The following is a 24,996-nucleotide window of genomic DNA, read 5'->3' on the forward strand; positions in this document are numbered from 1 at the left end:
GCATTCATTTGTGGCTTATTCAATCAAACATAATTAAACAAAGTATAACTTTACATGATTACATATAGACATTTTGAATGTTTCAGAGATGGTCGTGTTATAACATTAAACTTTTAAACACTTAAAAACACAACCAAATTGGCATAATTCCCATTAGGTTTAGCCTGAATAAAGTTGTAGTTTTCTTCAAACAACTTAAACAAATATTTCCAGTAATTTATGTCTTTTAATTACTGCTGTATTCCAAGACTGTTTACAATAAACCATCAGAATCAATGATACATGTACCTAGCACAAATATGATTGATTAAATCATAAATTGAAATACCCATGGTCCAGCAACAGCCTTTACAATGAATTAAAAGCTCTGCAAAAAAGTGCTCTTAACTACTTTAATGAACACTGTCAGAGGGCACCATCCAGAGAGGGTACTGTATGGAGTTATATATTCCTATCATCACCATATTATCTAGTAACTTACTTGGAACCAATGTACGTATAATCTATCCCAGTGTTTTGATAATAATAATAAAAAAGGATAGAGTTAAACCTTGCTTTATTCCAAATGGAGAAAATTCAGTCAAATCTGCAGAAAAATAAATTTAAGTTAAATTTAAGTTGAAGGTTAAAGCTATGCTTTACAGGTGATCCATTTTGTAAAAGATGCTTGATTATTCAGTTTCTTGCATTAAACAGGGGCTGATCACCTAAATTATATTTTGTAATATCAGGAATTGCTGATATTCCTTAGAAAAAATCTTTTGTCAGACCAAGAAAATAACAATAACAATAACAATAATAATAATAATAATAATAATAATAATAATAATAATAATAATAAGTTGGAAGGGACCTTGGAGGTCATCTAGTCCAACCCCCTGCTCAGGCAGGAAACCTTATACCATTTCAGGCAAATGGCTGTCCAGTCTCTTCTTAAAAACCTCCAGTGTTGGAGCATTCACCACCTCTGGAGGCAGGTTGTTCCACTGGTTAATTGTTCTAACTGTCAGGAAGTTTCTCAGTTCTAGGTTGCCTCTCTCCTTGACTAGTTTCCATCCGTTGCTTCTTGTTCTGCTTTCAGGTGCTTTGGAGAATAGCTTGACTCCCTCTTCTTTGTGGCAGCCCCTTAGATATTGGAACACTGCTATCATGTCACCCCTCACCCTTCTCTTCATTAAACTACACATACCCAATGTCACTAAAATGTATTTATTGCTATTTGTTAGACATCAGAATATACAATTCTTAAATACAATAATACAACCTATTCCCAAGTTACTTTATATTTAGATTTAGATTTTAGATTTTATTAGATTTATATACCGCCCTTTCCCGAAGGACTCAGGGCGGTTTACAGGGCATTTTAAAATCACATCAATATAAAATACAAAGTTAAAAGAGAATTAAAAGAGAATATCCCAAACTATGTTTTGATTAATAACATAGAAATTCTTTTTAAATGCAAAAATTTGCCCCAGATTTTTAAATGAGAAAATACTGCCCTCTGGAGAACAAATGCTGGAATATTTTTTAAAAAATGTATCTTGAATACATATTGTTACAGACAGGACATTTGCTAAATACCTACATTAATAACCTACAAAGATATATTTATATACATATGGCCAAAATACTTAAGCCCCAATTCTTCTCTTAAAAAGGATCCATTCAGTTATTATAAGCCATTTTTTAAAAAAGTTAACATGTAAGATGGCTGAGAATTTTATGGGTCAAATTTTTGGTACTTAAAATTAGTTTCTCCCATATAAGTACAGTATTTTTAATTCCAATATAAATTATTTGTGGACAAAAAGCCACCACAAAATTGTGCATGTATACTGTAGTTTCCTTGTGTCATTATGAGTATCTCTGACCAGCTAGCCTCAAGGTATTCACATGACAGAAGGAAGTTGGTGGATGTGCTCACTTCGTTTCTGCCAACATAGAGAACTGCTAGGTCAAACAATTAAGAATGTTCTTTCCTTCCAGCTGACATGAGTATAATGTTAGAATGGAAATCACTTCTAAAATACCAAAAGTTGCTATTGAGGTCCAATGATGTTTAATGGGGTCTCCTTCCTATAAGTGAAAATTCTAACTCAAAAATCATATTATGTCCTGAAATGGGTTGCTCCTTCTTCACTTAAGGTGTGGATGAGGGATTTGAATCTGCCCAAAACTTATTCAATATCGATGTCAGAAATGGAAGTTCAACTCCTGAAAGACTTAATCCCTGAAGCAAACGTTTATGGCAAAGGTGGAAGAATTGCGTTTAAGAATGAACTATTTTTTAAAATTGGTTTTAGTTCTTCCTTTATTTAGAAAATTCCTGGATGAGGAAGCCTTTTTAAATCTGCAGTTCTCACAATAGATCTTGCCAAATAAGTTCTACCCCATTGATACACTTCAACGGCTTCTGCAAACATGTCTATGAATATGAATGTTTGCAGGAGATGTGCTTTCATATACAGTTGGTTCTCTAGTGACACATCTCCTTTTGTTTTCAGCAGTTTTGCTTAGTTTCTGGATTAAGCAAGGTTGCATTTCAGGAATATTGTGTTGGATCATGCACTTTGCCTGTTCACAAACATAATAGGTGCCATTTTGTGCTCGAGAAATAGACATAATGGTAGCTGCTATTCCAGTGCCTGTCTGCATAAAGTTTATTTAAGTCAACGTTTACTTAATGGATATTTCCCATACCAATACAAAAACCAGTACAGATTTTCTACTCAAGACATTCATGCTCTGTACACACATTTTTGCATATTATTTTAATATGAATATTTCAGAATATTTTTAAATGATAAGCAAAGAAAACATGTCAATTATTTTGACAGGACACAATGCTACTTTTCATTGATACTTTAGTCAAATATTGTTACTAAAACAAAGTATATGTAATTTATAAACAGTCCCTAGAAGTCCCTAAGCTTAGTTTTGCATTAAAATTCATCCTCTGTTTCTGTATCCCACTCACAAGCTTCAAGCTCCTTATCTTGTGGAAATTCCACCTCTACATTGTAAATAAAATCTGGGTCCTCTTTTCTTTTTCTGTTCTTTTCAAACAATTCATCCATGGTTCTTTTCCTTTGGGCTAGCTCTTCATCATTCAGTTTATTTAGATCCTCTTCTGGATCAATGGTTTCATTCTGCTCAACTTTTTTCAAACTCTGACTCAAAGTTTGTCCTTGAAGGTGGCATCTCAACAAATTGTGTAACTTTTTTAGCTGCTCCAATGATACCCCTTCTAAATATGTCTTGTGCCGAGGATTATTCTTCAGCTGCTCTGCCGCTCTGCTGCAGTCTGTATGAAAGGTCAAAATAATGATTATACTTTTAAAAATCTCTAAAGTAATTTTGGAAATGTGTATTAGAAAGGCTTTAAAGAAAACAAACTTAAAACATATTTTCTTTTAACCATTTGTGTTTATAACACATGGCCATAGCAGCATACTTTAAGATCTACATTGATACAACATAAATTTGGCAGAATTCTTGAATTATTTCAATGTTTTGTAAATATTCAATGTTTTGTAAAGCAAAGATGTCAAAATTAGTATTACTGATAAAGTGAACATGCCTATGGGAAGTCCTTACAGCAACAGACCTGTGGCTTTGAAAAGATATGACATGGCAAAATCTTTAACAACAATTTCAGACAGTTGTTCCAAGTGGTTCCCAAACTTTTAGAATTAATGGCCTGGATGTATTGAGAACAAGTTAGGTCAATCCCAAAGCTCTACAAATTTAAAAAACTATTTTTTTTTAGAAATAGGATCGTGCTATGTACATTCACAGTGTCTTAATATATCTGTCTCTTATAAATATAGATAATACAATCAAATTTATAAAATGAAGTGAGCAAAGTATGGGAACTCAATGAAACAAATTCCATTCCCAAATAAATGCAGAAAAACGGGCACTGAACACGATATATGTATGAGAAAATACCAGCGATAAAGTTTGAAATTTATTGAAATAGTAGTAACTGTGAAAGGGATCTCGGAGTCCTAGTAGACAATCACTTCAATATGAGCCAGCAGTGTGCTGTAGCTGCCAAAAAAGCCAACACAGTGCTAGGCTGCATTAACAGAGGGACAGAATCAAGATCAAGTGAAGTACTAATACCACTCTACAATGCCTTGGTAAGGCCACACTTGGAATACTGCATCCAGTTTTGGTCACCACGATGTAAAAAAGATGTCGAGACTCTAGAAAGGGTACAGAGAAGAGCAACAAAGATGATTAGGGGGCTGGAGGCCAAAACATATAGGGAACGGTTGCTGGAATTGGGTATGTGTAGTTTAACGAAGAGAAGAGTGAGGGGTGACATGATAGCAGTGTTCCAATATCTAAGGGGCTGCCACAAAGAAGAGGGAGTCAAGCTATTCTCCAAAGCACCTGAAAGCAGAACAAGAAGCAACGGATGGAAACTAGTCAAGGAGAGAGGCAACCTAGAACTAAGGAGAAACTTCCTGACAGTTAGAACAATTAACCAGTGGAACAACCTGCCTCCAGAGGTGGTGAATGCTCCAACACTGGAGGTTTTTAAGAAGAGACTGGACAGCCATTTGCCTGAAATGGTATAAGGTTTCCTGCCTGAGCAGGGGGTTGGACTAGATGACCTCCAAGGTCCCTTCCAACATTATTATTATTATTATTATTATTATTATTATTATTATTATTATTATTATTATTATTATTATTATTATTATTATTATTATTATTATTACATTGTACCTGAGAATTTGGTAAAATTCCGGATAGGCATGATGCGCTTGCGCAGATTCTTCTTAAACGGGTCTTCATAGATCAAAACGATAGATGGGGGCTGTAACTGGATGCCACACTTTTTGGCAACATAAGACATCCCAACTTCTGTTGTAATGCTCAGCGAGGAGAGAGCCCAGCCATTTCGTTTTCTTCTGGGAGAGCTATTCTCGAGATGAAGCAGCGCCGCACTTAAAAGGAGCACCGCGCGAGTTTCGGCGGTTTACTGGAGCGTTCCGCGTGGCGTCATCCGTCGGGAAGTTAAAGAGGCCAGGCCCGCAAGCTGAAGGCTTCCCACAGGGGTCTCGTGGAGCACTGCTCGAAGTGGCAATTTTCCGTCCTATTGTCGGGCTATTAATCAAAACTCCGGCCTGCTCTTCTTCCGTAAAGACGAGGAAGGGCAAGCGCGCGGCCCAGGGGCGCAAGAGAGAGTAGGATAGGATGCCTCGTAGCCAAGAGGAGGAGGAGGAGGAGGAGGAGAGGGCGCTGTCAAGCCAGCCAGCTCCGCGGTGGGCACAGGGTGGTTGCCTGCTCGAAAGAAGGCGCTCTTCAAGGCGGATGGAAGCAGCGCATTCCACTCTTTGACTTGGTTGACTCGCCGATCCGGCCGTAGCTCAGCCCCGCTTCCGCTACGGCCGCCCCCGTGGATTGAAATCTTTCGCTCTGCTTTTTGAAATCGTTTTCGGGATACGGGGCTCCCTGTGAAGATACGCCGAGCCTGGAGCGGCCCCCCCGCCGCCTCCCCGCGCCGAGAATCGCCGCTGGGAGGAGCAAATGACCATTTGATCGCGGCAGGAATTCGTTTGCAGGTGCTTGAAGACACGCAGCGTTCTTTTTCTTTTCTTGCGTAGGCCAGTTCCGCGTTCAGCTGTTGTTGGAGACGCGAACCTTTAGGACAGGGGTGTTCAAACTCGGCCCTTTTATGACTTGTGGACTTCAACTCCCAGAATTCCTCAGCCAGCATGCCTGGCTGAGGAATTCTGGGAGTTGAAGTCCACAAGTCATAAAAGGGCCGAGTTTGAAGACCCCTGCTTAAACGAAGTCGCTTCCGGGTACTTGAACGCGGATCGCCGTCCTAGATGGTGTGAAAGAAGGCGCAGGTTTTTAAGCTCCAGAACTCTTCAGACCCAGAAGAGATTCTGTAATGTTCAAAAGCTTGTGTAGCATTAGCAGTTTGTGCCCTTTGGGTTGGTCCTAATAGCCTTTCCCAGCTGTAAATTTTTTTTAAAAAATAAGATTGATATTACTGTAATTTTTATTTCAACAGCTGGGTTAACTCGAAAGCAGAATCTGCTAGCCCTTGAAAGGTGCAGCAGTTATCGCCCCATGGACATCGCTCTTCCTTTTCTCTTCCGTCGCTTAGACCAATTTTCTCCCCTCATCACTTTAAATGCAGAAGGGCGTAGCTACTGCATCTGGTCCTCGGCATTGGTGTCGGAGAATTGGCCTGTGATGAAAGAAAACTCGCACAGATTTGTGGCGGCATCTGGATTAGTCTCTACAAGCCGCTTTTGCCTTTTTCGATTCTCCGTAGGTTATTAGGGTAGCGGGAGACAAACGTACGTAACTTATCTGTTGTATGTTTTTTCAGTCTGGCGGAACTGGGACAGACCTAAGGAGGGGTCTTAGTTATAAACGGAAGGGAGAAGTCCTGTAAGAAGTACGCAGGGTTGTACGGTAATGTTGAGGTTGCGTTATTCTTCTGTTGAAAAGGAAAGAGTAGATAAAAGTGCTTTCCCTCTGTTGCCTCTTAACATAGAATAGAGCTGGAAGGGACCTTGGAGGCCTTCTAGTCCAGCCTCCTGCTCAAGCAGAATTATACCACGTCAGACAAGTGTCTGTCTAGCCCAGGGGTAGGCAACCTCGGCTCTTTTATGACTCATGGACTTCAACTCCCAGAATTCCTCAGCCAGTGTTTGAAGACACCCCCCCCCCAATCTAAGCCTTTTCCCAGTATTACCCACATTTTAGATTTTCAAATACAGCCAATGTTGATTAGGCACAATATCTTTTATGACAAATCCATTTTATTGATTAAAAATGTCCTTAGCAAAATAGGCTTATTTTCTACAAAGAAACGTTTGATTATTTGTATCAGCATTCTTAAGATATGAGTCAGTTTCCAAATTCAAAAGCACTTTTTATTGCATTTATACAAATGAAGAGTACATGATTGAATTGTGATGTGTATATAACATAAGAAATGATATTATATATACAGTGTGAGATGTCATAAATATATGTATGCTGAGATGTACACAGGCAGTTTATAAGTTTAAAATGCTGTGGTAGACATTTTTGAAACTTTATAAGGCCAGTAGACAGGAAGAGCTACAGAACTTAAGAACTTATCTTACATGGAATTAATTCTTATTGTCATTTGCATAGTTATGTAACAAAATAAAAAAGAGCCTTGGTGGAGCAGTAGGCTAATGCCTCCTTAAGTAACACCAGCTGCCTGCAATTAGTGCAGCTTCGAGTCCCACCAGGCTCAGTCTTCCATCCTTCCGAGGTAGGTAAAATGAGGACCCAGATTGTTGGGGGCAATAAGCTGACTTTGTAATAATGCCGCTTGGGGGGAGGGCAAAAGTCCTAATAAGCAGGCATATACATAGAATGAAGGCTATTGCTAAGCACATTGGTTTGTGCTTAAAATTGTAAGCCGCCCTGAGTCTTTGGAGAAGGGCGGGATATAAATGGGATTAAAAAATAATAATCTGCACTATGCAAAATATTCTGTACATTTGTTATAATGTGATTTTTTTTTGGTCTTGCAGGTTTATTTTGAAATGTACCAGTAGAAGAAAAATGTGTTCCTTCAACTGGGATATTCTCTCCTTTCTGAAATTTTTTAGTCTATGTATAATGCCTGAATTTTTATGTAAGTTACAATCTGAATAAGAATAGCTACCTCAACAATGGAACCCTCTAAGTACATCTCCAGTTTTCTGGCAGTCTGTTAACAAACCAAGTCTTTTAGAATATTGAAAGGAATGGAGCCAGGCTTATCTTGTTATGGGAGGTATGTGGCAGTGCAGCCAGAAAACTTCTAATTTATATTGGAAATTTGCTGCTAGAAATTTGGGGACAAGGTATTTTTGCATTCTACAATAGGCTGGATTAAAACAGTTTGCAACCATTAAATAAAAGGACTGCTGTCTGACTTCAAGAAAGAAGTCTTTTTATATTTATTACAATATCAATAATTTCATTTCTGTTCTGGATTAAGGACATAAGAATATTGAAATTTTGAAAGTGTTAGAATTCTGTATTACGCTGTTTACAAATGATCACCTATTGTTGAAAACAGTAAAGACTTTTTTGGTTTTAATAGATGCACAGAACACATGTCCTGAAATCTCGCAACAGCTTTTGAAAGATGGCTTTCATAGGTCAGTTATCACAAATTTTGATCGGTGTATTTTAACAGTGTTTCAGTAAGGCCTAAATCCATCACTTTTGCATTTTTCTAATTATATCTGATAGGCATATACACTTTTATTCATTTTTAGATGGGCCACACAACTTACTTGGCTACTGAAGCAGCTTTAACATGACTAGGAACAGTTTCTTTTAATTAATATTTTAATTCTATGAATTCAATTACATTTTAAACCTGTACACTTTAAATTCTGAGATCTTTCTTTTGTTATGAAAGCATGATTTTGGGTCAAAAAGCATGTGTACTTTGAATAAACAGTTAACTGAGCAACTGAATGATGTTGAAATACTTTTCTGGTATATACGGACATGAGGCGAGATTATTGGTAATATTAATCTTTATCAATGTATATTCAGTTTGCTTAGCCTTCGTCCAATAGATATGTATGGAGCTCAGTCTACATACAGCTAGTTATGTAGTAGTTACATTCAAGTAATGCAAAATTAATTGGGCTGCAACTTAATCTCAGCTTTAGGTCCAGGCATTTACATTAATTTCTGTGATGTGAGTTTAGATGATAATAAATGAAAGCTTTGCTTAAGCATTATTATGAAGAAGTGAATTCATTAAATTTCAGTGAGACTTAGTGTAATCTTCTAATTGTTAAAGTTATTAAATATATGGAACCCATCTAGCCAAAGGTGACTTGAAGCGATTTACATTAAAAACATTAAAACTATATATACAGATTCTTTAGAAAAAAACCTGCTGATTAAATTTACAATTGCAGATTCATAATATTTAAAAGTTCTTTACACAGAGATATATAACTGGTATGTTTGGAAATTGTTTGTATTCTCTACATGTCTATTAAAATCCTTTTTCTTTGTTTTCTTCTTTGTGTTAGAGATCTCTTGATTAGGGTAGATTTTGGTATAGCTGATGAAGGCCTTGAAAGTTGCAAGCTTGCAATTAAAATACATCTCCCAAGAGGATTATATGTGGATCCCTATGAATTGAAATCTTTACAGCAGCATAATCTCACTAAGGTATGATTTTTGGATGGTATCAAGATTAATTTTGCATTGGATACAGCACAAAACAATTAGCAATAAGTATGTAACATTTCTGGAAGTGTTTAAAGGTAGAACAAAATGCTATTTTTTATGAAGTTTTGGGAAAAAATTAAATACATTTTCAGCACTCAAAATACATTCTTTTTTATTATAAATATTTTATCAATTTTCTAATTTTACAATCATTAAGTATTTAATAAGTACTTAAGGAGAAACAGAGTTGACCAAAGAACTGAAATCAGAAATGCATACGATTAATATCTGAAATAACTATATCCTGACACTTTAGAGAAAAAGAAATTAAAACGTGGTACAGTACCCATATCCTAATAGTATTAATTCCTGTCTGATATTATTGAAACTGGGATTAAAGTATCTGCATACCTAAAGGCTTCTGGAAGTGAAACTACTTTCAAAGTAATACTTTGTCATTTTGATAATGATGAGGATTTGGAATTTAAAATCAAAGTCCATGCCAGCTACTATAAGGATTTGCAGTAATTCAACAATTGGCTACAATCTGTATCAATTTTACTGATGTTATTGGTTATAACAAATATTTAGTACAAATAGTCCTTGACTTACAACAGTTTGTTTAGTGACTGTTCGAAATTACAGTGGCACTGAAAAAGTGACTTATGACTGCTTTTAATTTTAATTTAATAATTTAATTTAATTTAATAATATTTATATACCGCCCTTCTCCCTGAGGACTCAGGGCGGTTCACAGGGCAAAAGTCAAATACAAAGTACAAACATTAAAAAAAGATTAAATAATTGCCCAAGTTAAAACAATTAATACAATAATAAAACCCCAAAAATAAAATTAAAAATACAAAAAATAAAAACCCCACCAATCCCCATCAGGCTAGGCCGGCTTGTACAAACAAAAACGTCTTGAGATCGCGACGAAAGGAGCAAAGATCGGGCGCCATCCGGAGCTCTACCGGCAACTGATTCCACAGCTCCGGAGCGCCCACAGAGAAGGATCTCCCCCTGGGCGCCACCAATCGACATTCTCTGATCGGTGGCACCCTGAGGAGGCCCTCTCTGTGGGAACGCACAGGGCGCAGGGAGCTTGATGCCGGCACACTCTTGTAGCAGAATCTCCCATGATCACATGATCAAAATTCAGACACTTGGCAACTGACTCATATTTATGACTGTGCAGTGTCCTGGGGTCATGTGATTATGTTTTGCAACCTTCTGACAAGCAAAGTCAATGGGAAAGCTAGATTCACTTAACGTACGTTACTAACAACTGCAGTGATTCATTTAACTCTGGTTAAGAAAGGTACTCTGGTTAAGAAAGGTAAAATGGGGCAAAACTCACTCAACTTAGAAACAGAAATTTTGGGTTCGATTGTGGTTGTAAGTTGAGGACTACTTGTATTAAGGAGAAGGTGAAAGAAAAACACTGATAGTTATATAGGTAATTCTCAGCTTACGATTTGTACAAAGTTTCAAAGGCACTGTAGAAAGTAATTTATGACCATTTTTCACATTTAGGTTCATAGCAGCATCCCTATACTCACTTGATCAGAATTTGGGCACCTGGCAATTGACATATTGCTCTAATTGGGGTCCCAGTTTGTTTTTACTATTGTTTTTCACTATTGTTCAATCTGTATACCTACCTTACTCTGTACACCGCCCCGAGTCCCTCGGGAGAAGGGCGGTTTATAAAAACAAATAAATAAATAAATAAATATTTATGACTATCCTGGGGTCATGTGATCATCATTCTTAATCTCTTCAGCTGCCTTCCAACAAGCAAAGTCAATGGATGAAGCCAGACTTGCTTAATGACTATGTGATTTACTTAACCATTATGGCAAAAAGGGTCCTAAAATGAGGCAAAATTCAACTGCCTTGCTTAGCAATGGAAATTTTGGGCTCAATAGTGGATCATAATTTGAAGACTACCCGTATAGGAATAATAGGGTTAACTTTGAGACTCTTCAGTGAAATAGTAGCATTCCCTAAATAGGATGATAATATAAATTAGATATTAGTATAAATTACGTCATTTTCATTATACATTTCTTTTCCCATAGGCACTGGTGATTACAGATGAAGTAGATTTGGAAGTTCCTGAGTATTTAGCAACTGATTCTTCTGTCCTCATTTACATGAGACCTGATCCTAAGTGCATTACCTGTTTTAAAGCATTATTACCACTGCACTGCCGGTATTACCGTCCCTCAGAAAGTGATGGAAAAATTCTTGTTGTCTTGCAGAGTCCAGAAATAATGATCTATTGCCAAAAATGTACGTGATTATTATTGAAAAAGAATTAAAAAGCGACTGTTGATTCATAAAAACTTGGAGAGGAAATGTTACATACTATAGGAAGCATTAGGGAGATACTTTCATAAAGTAAAGTAATGCTTACAGTCTAAGAATAACCTGTTCTCTGAGTGCTGCATTTAAAATGTCTTTCTTTTTGCTTCTCTTAGCTTTTTTTCCAGTGAACTGTCTGAAAGAAGCTGAAATAGAAGCTCCATGTTCCCAGAATAATCTAGATGTATGCTATTGGAAGAGCATGAAATATAAAATGGTACATTCATATTTCTTCTATGCTTTGGTTTTTCTTCAAATATATACTTCTATAACTATTTTGAAATGTTTATTTTATTCTAGTCCACACATAGTTCTAGCCGATTAAAAAAAGTTGCTTATCAATCTAAATTTTGCTTAAAAAATTAAATTTTATTCACCCAGTAGGTGTTTCACTAATTGACTAGATAACATCAGTACTAGTAAACACAGTCTTAAATATGAAATGTATTGTTTAAAGTATTAAATGTAATTTTGAGTTCAAAATAAAAAGATAAATATTTCCATCCAATTACATTTATAAATTATTCTATTGCTGTGGAGCAGAATTAATGCTGCAGCAATTCATATTTAGGAATAAAGCTCAGTGGCAACTGTACTGAATAGTTTTATACAAATTTATGCCATAAAAGAGATTGTTGCAAAGAACTTGAAAATGGAAAGTATGAAAGGATTGTTAGATTAAAATATTTAATTTAAACATGTGGGTGTTCAGGTACAGTTCACAATAAATATGATAAGTTATGTTATCTGTTTTGAACAAAAAGTATCTTACTGATCTCCTAATTTGCAATTCTTTTTTTTTATACGGTAGCTAAGTAAAGAATTGGAACTGCAGGTACCAGTTGCACTCAAACATCACTTTGCCTTGGTTTGTGCAATAACACTTATTACCACAGGACTATGTTCCAGTTTTATCCTTTCAGCTTTATGCAGATACAGGTCCATACATTGCTCAATGTGATATTAAGCAAGCTTTTATTATTGAAATCATGGAAAGGCTGTCAAACTATCCAAACTAGAGATAAGAAAAGAGCAAGCTTGATCATATCCCAAAAGCTGGGATTGATGCTTGGTGATAAATAACTTGGCCTTTTTCAGGATGCAACCTGACCTTTTGGGTCTCTAAACAGCTCATTCATCACTATTGTAATCAAGTTCTCCTGAGGTTCTCCTCTCCTCCACCTTTCCCAACTTTATGGAGAAAGTTTGGCTTCAGTTAATATGACCAAATTATAATTTGAGCTTGGTCATTTGAGTTTGGCTCTTTTGTTCTATTCGTTTCATTGGCTGTACAGATACTCCCCTTCTTACAACAGTTCGTTTAGTGACCATTCAAACTTACAGTGGCACTGAAAAAACTGACTGATCATTTTTCACACTTGCAACCATTGCAGCATCCCCATGGTTTTGTGATCAAAACTCAGATGCTTCACAACTGACTCATATTTGTGAAGGTTGCAGTGTTCCATGTGATCACCTTTTCTGACCTTCTGACAAGCAAAGTCAGTGGGGAAACCAGATTTACTTAACAATAGTGTTACTAACTTAGTAACTGCAGTGATTCACTTAACAACTGTGGCAAGAAAGGTTGTAAAATGGGGTAAAACTCACTTAACAAATGTCTCAGCATCAGAAATTTTGGGCTCAATTGTGGTTGTAATTCAAGCACTACTTGATTTTTAAAGATTTTTCTCCTACATCATATTCAAAGTCTTTTTATCCTGCTTCTTCAAAAGTCCAGCTTTTGCTTCTATAGAGTGTCATAGAAAATACTTTCATAGTTCCAATGTCTGTGAATATAGACAGGAATATCTTTTTCAAGAATTGGAAAAAAATGCTAGATATAAACCATTAGCTCTGAAACTGCAATGAAATAGAAAATTGCTGTAATGCTGGAAATATTGAGCAGTTTCAGAGGTTCTTAATTTTTCTGCCCATATCACTAGAGATATTGCTAGCGTGTGCCATTTGTCAGAATTATAGAAAATATTGAATATTTATAAATTTTTATGCAGAAGAGTGCATGTCTTCAAATGTTCTTGCAAATACTACTTCAGTTTTCAATGCAAATTCATGTAATTTAATTGCTTTTCATATGTATTAGATCTGTCTAAAATGAGTCCCTTCTAAAACATTTTTAGAAAACCTTGTCATGTGGTATTTTTCATCACCGGATAATAAATTGCTTTAAGATTGGATCTTTTGTTTTCTCTACAACATGCTATGTGATAACTGAGACAGAGCTACAACTACCGCACTACTTCAAGTTCCATGTGAACAATGTTTTGTATTTGCTTGGAGCGTTTTTTGTCACTGAATTAACTACTTATAAAATGTTGAGGCATTTAATGAAACATCAGCTGTAAATCTGTTTATATTATCCATGGATCCAAAATCTTTTAGGATTTTATTGGCTGAAATTTACTGGAAATGAATATAACAACCTGCACTTACTGGAAAATGAATCTTCCTCCAATTGTAAATATACAAATAATTCTTCTGTACAACATTTAGGTTGCGTTCATAGGCACTCTGCTATTATATCAATATTATACGTTCTTGTGCTTCTTTAGAATTGGCACGCACAATAATTAGAGAAAGGCATATGTACAACCTCAGTTTCATAAGACAATTCATTTTCAGTTTTTTATGTCCTCGTAAATCAGCAGGTTTGGTGATAAAGTCTAAGGAACCATTCTTAAAAAAGAAAACATTTTAAGGCCATTTTTTCTTATATTTGTTTTATACTGACACAAGAACTGTTTATTATTAATCACTGCAGATGTATTTCTAATAAAACCACATAGTTTTAAAGGAATTGGCTAAACCCATTTGACTCAAAAGAAAAGTTTTGCTTGTGGTGATGTGATTAAGAATGACTAACTTAGCATTAGGCAAACTATCTCCCCACAACTTACCATGTTACTTTGGTAAATGACCACGCACATTTCTTTACCCCATAATATGCTTCCACTCAGAGGCATGGGGGAATAACAAAGATAGTGGTTGTACTCAGAGCCACAGGTCTGCTGGTTATTTCTCTTTTCATTTAATGATTCATTTTTGGGGTTTTATCTGTGCTTTATTCATTTCAGTTTACATACTAATGGTGATAAGTTAGTATATATTTAGAAATTAATACACTAATATTTATACAGGTAGTCCTTACTACCATTTGTTTAGTGATTGTTCAAAGTTACTACAGTAGTGAAAAGTGACTTATGACTAGTTTTTGCACTTACAACCATTGCAGCATTTACATGGTCACATAATCAGAATTTGGGGGCTTGGCAACTGCCATGTATTTATAATAGCTGCACTGTCAGGGGGGGAATCCATGTGATCACCATTTGTAACCTTCCCAGCGGCTTTCCAGAAGCAAAGTCAATGGGGGGGAGCCTGATTCACTTAATGACCATATGATTCACTTAACTGCAGTGATCCGCTTAACAACCATGGCAAAAAAGATCATAAAATGGGATAAAACTCAACTGGCTTGCTTAGCAGCATATATTTTGGGCTCAATTGCGGTCATAAGTTGTGGACTACCTGTATTCATTTTGAAGCAATATTTTCTTATACAGAAAACCTGTGATTATTTATCGTCAGTGACAACCACAAGGCTAAACTTAATGCTTAGCATTCTAATCATATGTTTGGGTTAAATCAGCATATAGCCAACTATATAGAACAAAACGAAATTTACGAATTGGGTGATTCAGTCAGAAACCTTCCCAGAATAATTCTAGCAAAAGGACAAAGAACAAGAGGAAAAAAGTCATTATTTAGCTAGCTAACTGGGCTTTTAACCATTTCCGTTTGAGATGCTACATTTCAATGGCAATACTACTACATTTTTTTAAAAATAGCCATTTCCAAATAGTTTTTTAAAATAATATATTTTGGAAAATAATTGGATAATACAGCAATGCCTTTTAGATTACTTAACGTTCTATTTTGTAAAATGCTTTTTGTTTTTACTTTTTGAATTGATATTTTTAAATTTCTGTATTTTTTTACATTTCTTACAACTTGGCTTGTTCTGGAAGTATAAGCATTATAGAAATAGAAAATACACACCAATAAAAAGCCCACACGAACAACACACACAAATCACTTGTTCTACTTGGAGCAGTAATTAAACAATGAAATATTTTTTATAATTCATAATAAAAGGAAATTCAAAACGACAGGAAATAAAACAACTTAGAAATGAAAACTGCTACATACAATAGATTTCACACACCGAACAGAAGAATCTTTGCATTCTTGATCACATCATCTCAGGATCTCCTCGACGTCCCCAGTATATTCGTGCAATTTACCCAATATTTTTGCCTTCACGCCAGTACAGCTTTTACAATTACCTTGTGGGGGAATTGCAGTACACCGCAGTCCATCAATGCACAATAGCACTGCTAAGTCTCAGCTCTGGGCTGCATCGCGCCTCCCCCCACCCCTTCTCTCCCCCCCCCCCCACCTCGCCTTGCTTCTTTCTATCCGTCGCCTCGCGCTCAGAGCCTGAAGCCGCCTGCCCGGCTCCGCCTCTTCCTTTCCCGGGCTGTGACCACGCGCAGCGATTCCGCTTCCTCCCTTGGCCGCCCGGTGGGCCCTCCCCGCCATTATAGGAGGCCGCGCCCTGCCCCAAGCGGTCAGGCCGGTAGCGAGAAGCTGGGCTGCTCTCCGGGGTGGCTGCGGGTTCTTCCTAGAGGAGCGGAGACCTGGCTGGCGCGTAGGAAGGGCAGGGGGATCGCAGCTTCCTCTTCGGGTAGGTGGAATCCACCCACCCACCCCCGCACAAAAAAACCCCACCCCTATGCAATAGTCTGGCCCGGAGGCTGGGCATTCGCGGAGTCTCTCCCTACGGTTGCCCGGGAGGAAGTGGGGTTGTGGGCCCGCTGAAGGGGGAGGGGGGCTGCCGCTACTTTTCCCTGGAGCGCGGGCAGGTGGGTGAGAAAGCGGGTGTGTGTGTGTGTGTGTGTGTGTGTGTCTGTCTGTCTGTCTGTCTGTCTGTCTCTGCAAGGAGGTCCGCAGCTCGCCCGCCTTGCGACTGCTCCCTCCTCGCAGAACTGAAAGGCGCAGGCTGGTGTAGTTTCCCCTACTTCTTGCGCATTTTACCGCAGACCGTGTAGGTAGGCGAATGGTTCCTGCTTATAAGGAGTTGTTGATCAACTTGCGTGTCTCTTTTCTCATCCTTCAATCGCGGGAAGCAAGCAGAAAATCTTCGGAGGCTACTCCTCTTGATAAGGGCTTGGGGCAAAAATGGTCCCGAAAGAGGCCGGTTGGGCGGGTAGGTTCTTTCTTCCCTTGTCCCCCGGAAGCAGGTGGCGCAGAGTAGTTGTAGCTCGCGGGCAAATGAGCGCTATTGTAATCGTCAGGAACACCTAGCGCCGCTTTGTGTCGCTTACCTGCCCTTTTTCGATTTGGGGAATAAATAGGCCTGCCTCGTTATCTTCGGGGGGGGGGGGCGATTGCAGCAGGTAAGCGTTTCTGGTGTTTTCCTGCTCTGCTCTTTGTTGTCAGATTTCTGAGAAACCTTGGTAGTTGGAGGTACCAGGAAGAACATTCCTTTCCTGTGGAACAATTGCAAGAAAGGGATTTTACATTCTTGTCCTTTTCTTGATTTTCTCATAGATGATCTTTGAAACAAAATATAGAATTAAGCAGACCTTTTGTTTGATTCAGTAGAGTAGTTCTGAGTTTTTAAGAATTGGAAGGCAGCGACCCTCACTCGGTCTTTTTGTTTCCACGCCTGATCTTAGAATGTTTCTGAACATACTTAAAATGGGAGTGTCACAGTTGTACTCTTTTCTTTCAGTTGATTACATTGGGTATGGTGTTTTTAGATCCTGATCACTTAGGGTGTGTTGGAATGAGAAAAGGCTTCATCTACCATCTTCCTCTTTCTTTGGTTAGCTGACAGGAGATCAAGATGTTGAAATAAATTTAAGGATGATATGTCATCATTTGTTCAAAGAGAGGAGCAAATATTTGCATGTACAATTCCATCCTGACCTCTTAAAATATTTATTTCAAGCTTAGTTGATAATATTTTAATTTAGCTATTTTATTTTTTTACGGTTAAAATTAAAGAATGAATAGTTTACCAAAAAATTGTTTTTAATTGCATACAATTTTACCTAAATTTAAAAATACAATATATGATAGAAGTTCTCTGTCTTTTGTAAGCTAGCTTACTAAGGTAGAAATTTTTTTGCATATAAGTAGAACATTTTGATTGACAGATGATAGGCCAGAACTCAATCTTTCCTACCCCTGCATTACAGCAATAACCTCTTCTACTACTGCAGCTTTCTGACCTGGAAAGTTCCCGCAGCAAATGTCTAGAAATGGATTCCTATATTGGGCTGGATATATGGTATCCTATGTATCCTCTAGTTGTTCCATTCTGATTCCAGAATGCAATGATTTGATCTTGTACAGAGGTGTTTTGTCCAAATGATTGCTTATACATTATATATATATATATATATATATATATATATATATATATATATATATATATATATATATATATATATATATATATATATATATATATATATATATATATATATATATATATATATATATATATATATGTGTGTGTGTGTGTGTGTGTGTGTGTGTGTGTGTGTGTGTGTGTCACCGGTGTGACTACTGCCTGTTCGATGGCCTTCAAGATAGGCTGAAACAGGAAATAAAGATTTGTCTCATGTTTGGGGCCTAGCAAGGTAATCTAAATAGTTAACAAGCATTTGACACATATCTCCCCTTGCTTCTCAAGCTAACAAAGCGAGAGAGATCCTTGTGGCTTAGAGGTGAAAATAACTGCCTAATGTGCAATCAGCCCAGGTTTGAATCTCAGAAGGGTATGGCTGACTGATGAAAACTAATAAGATTGAAATGCATATCAGTCTCCCTTAATTCTTTGTTAGCAATTTACACAAATATATATATGTGTGTGTGTGTGTGTGTGTGTGTATGTTTAAATCATAATTGGCTAGGGTCATATAATATGCATTTTACTGCATGAATGAATGATGAGTGGTGTAATAATTAAATAATTGCACTTTTAATGCCTTGTATTCATTGGATTTATGCAGTATATTAAACCATAATGTGGTTTATTTGGTTTTGACTAAGCATGTTATTGAGAATGAGATGGTTAGATAGTGTCACTGATGCAGTGAGCAGACTCCGTGAGACAGGAGGACAGGATGGCCTAGTGGGCCTTAATGCATTATATGGAACAGAAATAATAACAGAATAACACAGTTGGAAGAGACATTGGAGGTCTTGTAGTCCATCCCCCTGCTCATCTCTATACCATTTCAGACAAATGACTGCCCAGTCTCTTCTTAAAAACTTCCAGTGTTGGAGCATTCACAACTTCTGCAGGCAAGTTGTCCCACTGATTAATTGTTCTAACTATCAGGAAATTTCTCCTTAGTTCTAGGTTGCTTCTCTCCTTGATTCGTTTCCATCCATTGTTTTTGTCCTGACTTCAGGTACTTTGGAGAATAGCTTGACTCCCTCTTCTTTATAGCAACCCTTGAGATATTGGAACATTACTATCATGTCACCCCTACTCCTTCTTTTCATTAAACTAGACATAACCAATCCCAGCAACCATTTCTTATATATTTTAGCTTCCAGTTCCCTAATCATCTTTGTTGCTCTTTTCTGCACTCTTTCTAGAGTCTCAATATCTTTTTTACATTGTGGCAACCAAAACTGGATGCAGTATTCCAAGTGTGGTCTTACCAAGGCTGTGGTATTATTAAAATGGTATTAACACTTCATGTGATCTTGATTCTGTCCCTCTGTTAATGCAGCCTTGGAACTGTGTTGGCTTTTTTGGCAGCTGCCGCACACTGCTGGCTCATATTTAAGTGATTGTCCACTAGGACTCCAAGATCCTTTTCACAGTTACTACTATTGAGCCAGATACCACCTATACTATACCTGTCCATTTAATTTTTCTTACCTAAATGTAGAACCTTACTTTTTTCACCATTGAATTTCATTTTGTTAGATAGCACCCAGCGTTCAAGTATGTCAAGATCCTTCTGTATCTTTTGGAGTGTTGGCTATTCCTGCCAGCTTGGTGTCATCTGCAAATTTGATGAGTTCCCCATCTATCCCTCATCCAAATCATTGATGAAGATGTTGAAGAGTCCTGGGCCTAAAACAGAGCCTTGAGGTACCCTGCTGCATATTTCTCCCCATGTAGATGCAGTTCCATTGAGGACTACAAGTTGAGTGCAGTTGGTCAGTCAGTTATGAATCCATCTGGTGATGATCTGTCTAACCCACATTTTTCTATTTTATCAAGTAGTAGGTTGTGGTCTGCTTTATCAAATGCCTTACTAAAGTCCAAGTAAATTAAATCCACAGCATTCCTCTGGCCCAGTAATTTTGTCACTTTGTCAAAGAATGCAATAAGATTTGCCTGGCGTGATCTGTTTTTGACAAACCTATGTTGGCTTTTGGTTATGACTTGGTTTGTTTCCAAGTGTTCACCGATTCGTTGCTTGATTATCTTTTCCAGAATCTTCCCAGGTATTGAGGTCAAGCTGATGGGTCTGTAGCTTCCTGGATCTATTTTTCCCCCTTTTTGGAAGATGGGAACTACATCAGCTCTTTTCCAGTTCTCTGGTAGTGCCCCAGTATCTTTGAAATATATATAGTTTGTCTGCCAGCTCCTTCAGAACTCTGGGATGTAATCCATCTGGTCCTAGTGATTTGAACTCATCTAGGGTGGACAGGTGCTCACTTACCATTTTCTTGTCTGTTTTGACTTGTATTCCTAATCTTTTTTTTTGCAGTACTGTTTTTGATAGCTTGGACTGTTTTTTCCTTTTGTGTAAAGACGGATGCAAAAAAATGAGTTAAGCAGTTCTGCTTTCTCCCTGTTGCTTATCACCTTCTTGCCACTTTCTCCCATTAATGGACCAGTTGTTTCCTTGATGCTTTTCTTGTTTTTTTACATGTTGAAAGAAGCTTTTTTGTTATTTTTGACTTTTATCATAAGTCTTAGTTCCCTTTGAGCCTTAGCTTTCCTCACTTCATCTTTGCAGGCTCGGGCTATTTGCTGATATTCTGCCTTAGTTATGTGCCCCTCTTTCCACTTTTTATACTTGTCCTTTTTATCTTTCAATTTATCAGGGAGTTCTTTATGCAGTCATGCTGATTTCTTTTGAGAGCTGTTATTTTTCTTCTTCATTGGTATTGTTCTAGACTGGGCTTTTCATAATCTCACTTTTCAAAGTTTTCCAACCTTCTTGGTTTTTTTCCTCTTGAGGATTCTCATCCCTAGAATCTTTCCCAAGCTCTAAGTTTATTGAAATTAGCTCTCTTAATGTCCAAGACACTAGTTTTCTTTGTTCTATTACTTGTGCTTGCATAATGTTTAATTCCAATATTGCACAATCACTCTCCCTCAAGGTTCCTGTAGCTTCAACACCTTCTATCATTTCATCTCTGTTAGTGAGAATTAAGTCCAATATGGCTGATCCCCTAGTTCACTTCTCTACTTTTTGGAAGACAAAGTTGTCTGCTAAGTTTGTCAGGAACCTGTTTGATCTTCTACTCCATGCAGAGTTTGTCTTCCAGTTGATGTCAGGGTAGTTAAAAGTCGCCTATTACTATTGTGATGTGCTTCCTACATACCTTAGTTAACTGAGTAGCAAAAAATTCATCTATTTCCTCTGGTTGGTTGACCTATATTATACGCCTATGGCAATGTCATTCTCTCTTTCCCCCCCCTTTTATATTGACCCAAATGCATTCAAGACCATTTTCATCATTGTGCTCTATTTCTGTAGAGGTGTAGTTATTTCTTATATATACTGCAACTCTACTTCCTCTTTTATTTGGTCTGCTTCTTTTAAATAATTTAAATCTCTCTAGCTGTATATTCCACTTGTGGGTTTCATCCCACCAAGTTTCCATAATGGCAACAATATATTATTTACTTGAATTTTTAGTTCACTCTGTTTATTCTTCATACTCTGTGCGTTGGTGTATAACATAATTCAAATTGTTTTAATCAATTGTCATAAGTATTTAAAAGTAAAGGAAACCAGAGCAGTGGGAAAAAACCCCAACAAAATTACTTCACAGCTATAATTCTTCCAAAGAATAGCTAATAATATTAAGCCCGTCTGGATAATTTATTTGCTTTCAACTACTAGCACACTATACAATAATGTTGAACTGATTAAAATGTAAGATACTTAATGCTGATTATTAACTAATTAATGATGGATTCCATGTTTGCAAATTTGCCCTTTTGCTAAAATTTATTTGTAACCCTCAAATTTTTGGACTTGTGGAGAGTGGGGAAAAAATTGAGTAACCCAACATGCGTATTTCCCAGCTTTAGTTGAACAAGATGCCTTCTTGTTTCCTCCTTTCTTTTTGTTTCAGAAACACAAAACAAAGTTATATATTGATTAGTTGAGGGATTGTTGGTGCTCTCTGAACTTGCTTGTTTTCTTGCAAACTGATGATGTTACCTAGTTTGGGTAATGAAATGTCTGTAAGAAAACAAGCAAGCTCAAGAGAGCACCAAGGATCCCCGTGTCAACCCTGAGCTACAAATATTCTTCTTTATATTGATTAGCTGATCAAAATTAATCCAGAGCCTTCTGGGAACCTAACAGTATATTTCCCATGGTTCAGTATTTGCTTATTTAGTGCTTGAAGCATTTTTATAGTACATAACTACCATGAATGTTAGGAATTGTGGGGAATTGATGAATCTCTTTGGAACAGAAGACAAAACAGTCTTTCAGATGTAGCTAAACTATACCCCAGAAGTCTCCATCAGTGATTTGTAGTTCAGCAATGTGTGGAGAGCCATGAGTTATCATCCCTGCAGTAGGTCACTTTTTAAGTCCAAAATTGCACCTGGATAGAAAGTCCAAGGTGTAATTACTAACAAACAACCAGTTCTGGTAGAAGCCAAGCCATAATTTTTTGCAGTATTTAGATTTTCCAAATAGCTAGCCTCAGAACTCTAAATAAAGGTGTTGGAGGTAATTGCTTCATCTAAAATAAATTTTTGCTTCTCATTTCTGACTTGTACCTAGAGGGGAAAGACCCAGAGCAGATTTGGCGATTTGCTTACAATACCCTTTGTTGGCTCTGAGTCAGCAGAGGAACATTTATTGGAGTGCCAAATGCCAGGAAGAAAAGTTTGATATACTGCTTCACCCATTAGAACTTGGCATAGGTCTGTAACCTTTAATTACACATGGAACATAATGAGCAAAGTTTGATCAATGGAAAAAACCATTAGGTTTTAATTTCAGCTGGATTATTTACATCATTGTCTTTGATCCAAATAGTTAAGATAATGTAGATTTTATGAGTAATATTAGAAACATTTGTAAAGTGGAACTCTCGTGTGGTGGTATTACCTTGCTAAGTGAACAGCTGGGGTTTTTTCGAGCAACTGAGAAAAAAAAACAGTTTGCTTTATATATCTGATGTTTTATAGTATAAGTAGTTCCTTGCCTCACTCATGTTTGAGAGCTTTACCTTGGCACTCTTCCTGGAGAATGTTCTTGATTTTTTGGCAGTAACAATGTATGTGTGAGAGTGTGGAATTACTATCCTTTTCCATTGCTCTGCTAGGTTGTTTTTTGGTTATGTGGAGGCAATGTTTCCTTTTGTTTGAAACACTTGTATAACAAGCCATCAGCTTTATGATAGTGTACCTAGGTTAAGTACTAATTATCTACTGTCTGGAGCCATTATAACTAGCTCATATTTATCTTTGGTCTTCTAAAAATATTGTCTTTTCAAACATGAGCAAGAAAATCCTTGGTTTTAGATTTAGCTGTAATTTTAACAAAATAAAAGACCCAGTCGCAAGGCACACAATAAGAACAATATTCAGTAGGAAAACTAAGTTAATAAATCATCAGATCATTCATTTCCTACTTGTGAATATTAGTAAAGAATTTACGGTATTGTAGAAAGGCCCTGAAACATTTTTCCCCTGTTTACTACATTAAATGTTGAACTTATTTTAAACTTTGCTTAAAATGAGTGGTAGTGGAGTAGAGATGTCCAGTGCATTGGTTTCAAAACTAAAGAAGGGGCTTTATTTATTTGTATCCCTCTTTTATTATTTTTGCAAATAATTCGAGGTGGTAAATATATCCAACACACCTTGCTCTTCCTATTGTCCCCATGACAACCCCCCCCCTGAGGTGGTTGGGCTGACAGAGTGTGACTGGCCCATGCTCACCCAGCTGGCTTTCATGCCTAAGGTAGAATTATTGTAGAACTCATGGTCTCCAACTTTCTTGATAGGAGAGTGGGTACACAGGCCATATCATTTAGTGCCTCCATTAGTAAACTGCCTTTTCCTAGATTGCATGGTAGCTGTACGGTCCTAGGAAATACTCTCTTGAATTAAGGCAATACCAAGAGAGACTAATTCTAAAGTACCTTGTCTGATCCAGTCTGCTACTCCTTTTCCTAGGGACTCTAGCCTTCCATGAGAAACCAGAAAAAAATGCATTTTCTTTAACCAGAAAAATGCATTTTCTTTAAGGAGTTAATCACAGGACTGTTATATGTGCCCACACACCCCTGATGCACTTTGGCTCTAAAGTACAGAGATGTAAGTAAGATGTAAGAACATATCTTACAATGTTTTAAAAGTATTTACTCCTTACATTTCTGCCCTGCTTTTTCACCAGTAGCTGAAGGCTGTGTAGATAGCATTCCCTTCACCAATTTTCTGGGTCAGGAATATTTTGAAATACAGAAGTCTGAAGAGCTTGTATATTTGTTTAATCTATATGCCACCCATCTTGCCAATAAGGCAATTTTGGGCGACATACAAACAGTACGTGTATGAAGTAATTCCAGTAACAATTAAGCATGGTTATCCTTGTGTTACCGTAGCTTTGGTAAAGAAACGATTTATATTGTTCTTTTCATTACTGTCTGGTATCAGGATTGGACAAGTTAGATTGTGCAACTTTACAGTTTCCTCTGCTAAATCAGGAGAAGAAAAGCCATTACAGGTAGTCCTTGACTTATGACCATAATTGAGCCCAAAATTTCTGTTGTTAAATGAGTTTTGCCCCATTTTACAACCTTTCTTGCCTCAGCTGTTATGTGAATTACTGCAGTTGATAAGTTAGCAACCCAGTTGTTAAAGTGAATCTGGCTTCCCCATTGACTTTGTCGGAAAGTAGAAAAAGGGTGATCACATGACATTGGGATACAGCAATGGTCATAAATATGAACCAGTTGCCAAGCATCTGAATTTTGATCACATGATCATGGAGATGCTGTAAAGGTCATAACTGAAAAACAGTCATATATCACTTTTTTAGTGCTGTTGTAACTTTGAACAGTCACTAAATGAACCGTTGTAAGTTGAGGACTACT

The 24,996-nt window shown here is 37.1% G+C and overlaps 3 protein-coding genes across 7 annotated transcripts in view; 2 read left to right on the plus strand and 1 right to left on the minus strand.

Moving 5' to 3' along the window:
* Positions 1–1,220: 1,220 nt before the first annotated feature.
* Positions 1,221–4,961, minus strand: CEP19 (centrosomal protein 19). Its single transcript, XM_081329088.1, has 2 exons — positions 4,744–4,961; positions 1,221–3,307 (listed from the first exon to the last, which is right to left on the minus strand). Exons 1-2 carry the CDS (start codon positions 4,871–4,873, stop codon positions 2,946–2,948), a joined length of 492 nt encoding a protein of 163 aa, XP_081185214.1. The 5' UTR covers positions 4,874–4,961; the 3' UTR covers positions 1,221–2,945.
* A 445-nt stretch (positions 4,962–5,406) lies between these two features.
* Positions 5,407–13,770, plus strand: PIGX (phosphatidylinositol glycan anchor biosynthesis class X). Of its 4 annotated transcripts, none has more exons than XM_081329085.1 (7): positions 5,407–5,582; positions 7,551–7,654; positions 8,108–8,165; positions 9,063–9,204; positions 11,289–11,502; positions 11,691–11,791; positions 12,386–13,770. In XM_081329085.1, exons 2-7 carry the CDS (start codon positions 7,582–7,584, stop codon positions 12,533–12,535), a joined length of 738 nt encoding a protein of 245 aa, XP_081185211.1. In that variant the 5' UTR covers positions 5,407–5,582; positions 7,551–7,581; the 3' UTR covers positions 12,536–13,770. The 4 variants fall into 4 exon arrangements, with proteins under 4 accessions (XP_081185211.1, XP_081185212.1, XP_081185210.1 ...); XM_081329086.1 differs by lacking the exon at positions 5,407–5,582 and adding an exon at positions 5,798–6,332; XM_081329084.1 differs by lacking the exon at positions 5,407–5,582 and adding an exon at positions 6,423–6,461.
* A 2,361-nt stretch (positions 13,771–16,131) lies between these two features.
* PAK2 (p21 (RAC1) activated kinase 2) overlaps positions 16,132–24,996 on the plus strand; it is a 48,772-nt gene continuing 39,907 nt past the window's right edge. The window contains exon 1 of one of the 2 annotated variants that reach the window (XM_081329081.1): positions 16,132–16,342. The gene's annotated coding sequence lies outside the window, so the exon portion shown is untranslated. Of the gene's footprint in view, positions 16,343–16,685; positions 16,865–24,996 lie in introns of those variants that run through there. The other variant, XM_081329082.1, reaches the window with a different exon arrangement.

The sequence above is a fragment of the Vipera berus genome (genome assembly GCF_964194415.1).
Source record: "Vipera berus genome assembly, chromosome: 5".
Lineage (NCBI taxonomy): Eukaryota > Metazoa > Chordata > Lepidosauria > Squamata > Viperidae > Vipera > Vipera berus.